At 43.0% G+C, this 6,665-nt stretch overlaps 1 protein-coding gene across 1 annotated transcript in view; it reads left to right on the plus strand.

Annotated features, from left to right (window-relative positions):
- LOC123072744 (F-box/FBD/LRR-repeat protein At1g13570) overlaps positions 1–4,058 on the plus strand; it is a 5,670-nt gene extending 1,612 nt beyond the window's left edge. The window contains exons 2-4 of the mRNA XM_044496371.1: positions 2,171–3,012; positions 3,110–3,268; positions 3,352–4,058. Of these exons, the coding sequence (XP_044352306.1) occupies positions 2,197–3,012; positions 3,110–3,268; positions 3,352–3,756 (1,380 nt within the window). The 5' untranslated portion in view covers positions 2,171–2,196 and the 3' untranslated portion in view covers positions 3,757–4,058. The remainder of the gene's footprint in view (positions 1–2,170; positions 3,013–3,109; positions 3,269–3,351) is intronic.
- Positions 4,059–6,665: the final 2,607 nt, after the last annotated feature.

Below are 6,665 nucleotides of genomic sequence, written 5' to 3' on the forward strand. Positions count from 1 at the left end.
AACTGCTCATATCATTAGTTAATCAGCCGATATTTGTAACAATGGTTGATTTATCATAACACGCTGGATAATTTATTGGATGGGAGGCCCATGAGCGGTTGCGTGCGTGGGCCGGTCCAGGCCATGGAAGCCCCAGTGCGTGTGAAGGACGCGGGTAGCAATGGAAACATAGCCTGACTTAATATGATCTATTAAACATTGTTCTTTCACATAACATGGGCTGGTTGAGTTGGCTAACCGGTCAAGTTGTGCTCTTTTTCTGCCAACCTAAGTTTGAGTCCGTGCGGCAAGCACGAACCATTCATTTATTTTTTTGACGAAGCGTTCTTTTACTGCGGGTAGATTGTACTAAAAGTTGTTCCATTCCATTCCATATTTCTCGCTGTTCCTTCCGTATTTCTCTTTTCAGTCGCACTGGAATTCACTCTTACCATTTATTCTGTAGAGAGGCCAGGTTCCATTCCTTATTTCTCTTTCACATGGCTAATTGATGATTGACCACCGGATTTATTCACCACTGATTTATTCTGTCGATAGGCAAGAAACCCTTTGCTAATTGATTCCGGAAACAACTTTCTGTTACCCACAAAACTTAAAGGCATATATAAATTGGAAGGATTCGATGCAAGGGGCCAAGGTGGGACTAACTTTTTGTTGATTTATCATAACACGTTGGCTGATTTATCAGATAGAAGGCCCATGAGCGGTTGCGTGCGTGTGCTGGTCCAGGCCATGCAAGCCTCCGTGCGTGTGTGGCCGTAGGAAGAAATGGAAATGTAACCCGGCTTAATATGATCTACTCCCTCCGTCCCATAATGTAAGACGTTTTTTTGACACAAACGTCTTACATTATGGGACGGAGGGAGTATTAAGCATTGTTTTCTTCACGTAGCATGGGCTGGTTGAGTTGGTTAATCAGCCAAGTCGTGCTGTTTTCCTGCCAACCCGAGTTCGAGTCCATGCGGAGGCACAAACTGTTCTTTTATGTTTTTGACGAACCATTTTTTTTACTGCAGGTAGATTGTACAAAAGTCGTTCCATTCCATTCCATATTTCTCTTTCCAGTAGCACTGGAATTCACTCTCGCCACTAATTTATTTTGTGGAGAGGCCAGTTTCCATTCCTTATTTCTCTTTCACATGGATAATTGATGATTGAACACCAGATTTATTCTGTGGATAGGCAAGAAACGTTCCTTCCTTATTTCTGGAATCATTCCTCACCCTTCCCTAATTAATTCCGGAGAGAGCTTCCTGTTACCCACAAAACTTAAAGGCGTATATAAATTGTAAAGTATTCGATGCAAGGGGCCAAGGTGAGACTAAATTTGTGTTGATTTATCATAACATGTTGGCTGATTTATCGGATGGAAGGCCCATGAGTGGTTGCGTGCGTGGGCCGGTCCAGGCCATGCAAGCCCCCGTGCGTGTGAAGGACGCATGAAGCAATGGAAACATAGTCCGGCTTAATATAATCTATTAAACATTGTTTTTTTCACGTAACATGGGCTGCTTGAGTTGGCTAATCGGTCAAGTTGTGCTCCTTTTCTGTCAACCAGAGTTCGAGTCCGTGGGCAGGCATGAACCGTTCATTTTTTTTTGCCGAACCGTTTTTTTACTGCCGGTAGATTGTACTAAAAGTCAAGGGTGTTACTGTAAAATGTCGCGACGGACCAAGAATACCTATTCCCTTTATTAGTAGAGAAAAGTAGAAAATAAATATGTATAGATAAAGGATGTAATAACATCTTATATTATGGAATGGAGGGAGTACTTAGTATGACCACACATAATCATGACTTTATAGTTAATGTTTAAACTAAAATGACAAAACTGCTAAATCCACACTTTCAGCTTGGAGCATGATGGATTGATGGCAAATGTATATTCAACAAAAGAAACCCCTTTCCAACTTGCAGCATGGGAAATGGTTGCTATTCAAGATCACAAATTAGGGTATTGTAACGCATGTCAAATGATAATCAAGCTTTTGAGCTTACCAATGCAGTAGTCAAGTTCAGTTCTGTTTATAGAAACATACCGGACTTGCTTCCTAAACTGCCATCTCTCGGTTGTTCCTTTTTTTTTCTATGAACAGCATGTGTTGTATTTTTAGTGATATGTGGTAGACTGCACGCTAATATAGGCTCCCTGTATTCTGGAAATGTTAGGACAGCTTAATCCGGATTCTGAAGCAATGAGTACCTGTAAAAAGGCCAGGGTGGAGTCTACATCTGTTGTGAGTTCAGACAGACTGAGCAGTCTACCTCCAGAGATAAAGGGCGACATCCTCTCCCGTCTGAATGTCGAAGAAGCGGTTAGGACTAGCACCTTATCAAGTACTTGGAGGGATGCATGGACTAATATGCCAAAAATATTTCTGCGCGATGGAAATTTTGCAAGAACCAAGTTCGTCACATTAGTCGATATGGTGCTATCACTCCACAAGGGAACTGTAGAGAAGTTTGATATTTCAGGCAGCAAACCTTACCATGACGAGTTTGGCAGGTGGATGCTCATGCTTTCTAGGAGATCACCAAGATCAATTATAATCGAATTGAAATCAGGGCCAGGTTATAGGATTCCCTCATGTCTATTTTCTATCGGTGATTTGGAGAATCTGCACCTGCAAAACTGCATCATCAGCTTGCCCCGGGTATTCCAAGGTTTCAAGAGATTAACTCGCCTCAGACTGCACAATTTCTCATCTACAGACATGGACATCCAAAATTTGGTCTCGTTCTGCCCCGCACTGCGTTCTTTGAGACTAACTTATTTTGAGGGCATTAACCATCTAACCGTTCAAGCTCCTAAACTGAAACTTCTTTATGTCATTGGGGACGTTGAAATTAATTTGGATGCACCTAATTTGGAGGTGGCTCTCTTAATGCATCACAAAGCTATAGCACCTCATTCTGATCCAATTGCGCTTCACAAGGAAAGCTATGTCAAGCAGTTATTGGGAAGCCTAAGTGACATCAAAAGCTTTGCAATTAGTGGCTTTTTGCTGAGGGTGAGCTATTATTATCTCCAGCATTACTATGGCCTTCTTTTGTCTCCTGACTAATCTGTATTGACATTTCCTTATTCTTTTTCTGTTCATGTTGTAGTATTTATCAAAAGGTTGCATACTTACGAAGCTCCCTGCCCTGTTTTCTCGCCTGGAGAATATTTATCTTGCAATATGCTTTTTGGACCAGCGGCAATTCTTGGCAGCTTGTTCATTGTTTCAGAATGCCCCTAACTTAAAGAGGCTTGATGTTGTTCCAGTAAGTCCTCTCCCTTCCTCAGTCATCCAATCCATTTTCATTCTTGTATTTATGGCACCTAATTAATGAGTTGTGAAAAAAAGATGCAGAGTCACTCTTCGAACACATGGGATCAGGATCAGGCGAGGATTAAAGAGTTTACCGTGCAAGTGCAATTGGATCATCTTGTAACGGCCAGTGTGCAAGGTTTCAGGGGTCTGGACTGCGAAGTCGATTTCGTGGCAAAGCTACTGAGCTGGGCACCAGCTCTGGAAGAACTGAAGATAGAATGGAAGGGCAAAACAGAGTGCAGCATGGTTCTTGCCAAGCTATTAGCTCTCCGAGGGTGTCTCCCAGGGCCAAGGTCATTGTTACATTTTGATAAGAATGCATCCCTACAGTCTAGAGAGCATCCCCCATCACTTTGCCGGTTTAATTTGCAGCCAAGCAGGATTATTTCAGCTTTCTTTATGCCAAGACTAGATGGTGGTTATATATGTGTGCATTAACGCAAATCATCAGGCAGAGGGAGTACTTCATGTGTTATTAGCAAGGTTATCCTTTGTTGAGCCGGGGACACAAGCCGCTGTTGCCGTGTCAGTTCAGCTCGTTCCGTTGTCCTGTGTATCGTAAATTCCTGATTCTAAAAAATATAAGAAGTAATGAAATATATAATGACACCTTCATCTTGTATGGACAAGAATGAAGATGTGAATCAAATGCATGTAATTGTACCTTCTGCATTTGTCGACATATGCAGCCTGAATCAGTGTACTTTTTGGAAATCAAAGCATTTATCAGACTAGTTTCAGATTGGAATGCATGTTCAGTGCTTCTTACATCTCCTTTTTTTGTTGTTGATATCAGTGAAATATTTCTATATCGCTGTCGCCTTATTTACTGGTTTTCAGGTATTAATCAAATCTCGCTCTTGGAAAGCCTGGATTACATTTCTATATATTTACGAGCAGATATGGCCATTTACTTTCAGATATATAGACGTAGTACAAATATGAGCACCCTTGAAGGACTGAACGAGTTTCACTCGAGGCTCCAGAGAGGGAAAATTCATAAGTTGCTGTCTTGTGTTATGAAAAGTAAATACCTTATCCAAACAAACCAACCCTAGGACGAGTCATTACAGGAGATATACCATTTTCTCATAACCATAACTTGTGTCGTTCTGAAGAAAGGGTTGTGCAAGAGATAGGTGGGTCTCTTGTCGGCGTCGGTGCACTTGACGGTGAGCCACCCGTCCGTTGAGCCGACGCAGATCACATTTGTTGGGATGCAGGGGATGCAGTGCCCACCGCGGTCAGAAGATGTATAGTAAGAATAATTTTTTTGTGTGTGATGGAAAAAGAGTTGTGTTAATCAAGCAGCAGGTAAGTCCGCGCAGGTCAAGATCTAAGCCAAATGGTTGTACGCCTCTCCCTTCCACCAAAGTTGGCCGTGTAATGGCTTCCATTATTTTGCTCCCATCGAATGTGCTTGATTAAAAACTCCCATCCAGGTCGAAGACTAGCCTAGATCAATCAGCATAGCACACGCTGATCTATCTACGTTCTCACCTTGAATGAGCTTAGCTGTGTGGCCTCCAGGCAGTCCGTCTCAACAACAATCGGCAGCGTTTGTCCACTGGAGAGCAAGATGGATCCCTTCTCTACATGCTTCAAGTTTCGCAATTCCATACATGATGATAATTATGGTCTCCCCTCCGGAGTACCGCAGAACCATTCCGGCACTTTTACCCTCTCCCCTATTTCCTCATGTGTCAACAAGTAAACTTGAAACTCACCATGAAGCAACACGTTGCATTGAAAAGTATGTCGAAACCTACCTATGTATCTTGCTTGTGTCCCCCCACCCCACAATTGTATACCCATTCTCAGTTCATTTCATGGGTATTCAGCCGAATACCCATTGTTTCTCCAAAAAGAATTATGTACATACGTAGTATATAACCTTTTTTTTCTGATAAAAAGTATACAACAATGTACATGTATGGAAAAGACGAAAATGGCAGCTTATTCAAGCATTCATCCCAAGCCCAATGTAAGGAGTAGCCCACCCTCTTTCTGGCCTAGGAAAAAGAAAAGTCCTCAAGCCCAATAGGGAATCCTCCTTCTTCTAAAAAAAAAGAATCCTCCTTGTTCGCACGAGACCAGTTCGGCGTTTCCACCACTGGCGCTCTTCGAACCCTAGACACGGCACGGCGGCGCGGCGTACGCCTCCTCCGCGCTCCGGCTCGGCAGCGCCGGCGCGCACCGCGCGGCCGCTGCAGGCGAGCGGCGTTGCCTTCCCTGGTTACTGAAGGAAGCGTTCTCCGGCGCTGTGTTGGCTTCCCATTTCAACATATTGAACAACCAGTAACATCACTTCAGGATTGCTCGTGAGGATTAATTGATGACTAGCGGGATTGTTGGTGGCAAGGAGGTTAGACTAGGTTCTAGTTAATCTTAACGCTGTTGGCATGCTTGTTTAGATTGCTTACCTGAATCCAGTTATGTGTGGCAGAATCCACACTTATTTAGGCTCCCTGCCTTCTGGAAATGCTAGGACAGTTTAATATGGATTCTGAAGCAATGAGTACCTGTAAAAAGGCCAGGGCGGAAGCTACATCTGTTGTGAGTTCAGACAGACTGAACAGTCTACCTCCAGAGATAAAGGGCGACATCCTCTCCCATTTGAATGTCAAAGAAGCGGTTAGGACTAGCATCTTATCAAGTACTTGGAGGGATGCATGGGCTAATATGCCAGAGATATCTCTGCGCGAAGGAAATTTTACACGAACCAAGTTCATTACGTTGGTTGATATGGTGCTATTACTCCACAAGGGAACTATAGAAGACTTTGATATTTCAGGTGACAAAAGTTACCATGATGAGTTTGGTAGGTGGATGCTCATGCTGTCAAGGAGATCACCAAGACCAGTTATAATCAAGTTGAACTCAGGGCCATGGTATAGGATTCCCTCATACCTCTTTTCTATCGGCGATCTGGAGTCTCTGGACCTAGAAAACTGCATCATCAGCTTATTCCAAGGTTTCAAGAGCCTAACTGACCTCAGCCTGGAAAATTCCTCCTCCAGAGACATGGATATCCAAACATTGATCTCGTCCTGCCCTGTACTGACTGATTTGATATTAACTTCTGCTGAGGGCATCAACTGTCTAAACATTCGAGCTCCTAAACTGGAATTTCTTAATGTTGAAGGGGAGTTTGAAGACATTAAGTTGGATGATCCTAATCTTGAGGTGGCCATTTTCTCTCTTGATCACAAAGCTAAAGCATGTCAATCTGTTCCAATTGCGCATGACAAGGAAAGCTATGTCAAGCAGCTATTGGGAAGCCTAAGTGACGTAAAAACACTTTCAATTAGTGGCTCTGTTTTCCGGAAGGTGTGGTATTATTAGCT

The sequence above is a fragment of the Triticum aestivum genome, chromosome 3B (assembly GCF_018294505.1).
Source record: "Triticum aestivum cultivar Chinese Spring chromosome 3B, IWGSC CS RefSeq v2.1, whole genome shotgun sequence".
NCBI lineage: Eukaryota > Viridiplantae > Streptophyta > Magnoliopsida > Poales > Poaceae > Triticum > Triticum aestivum.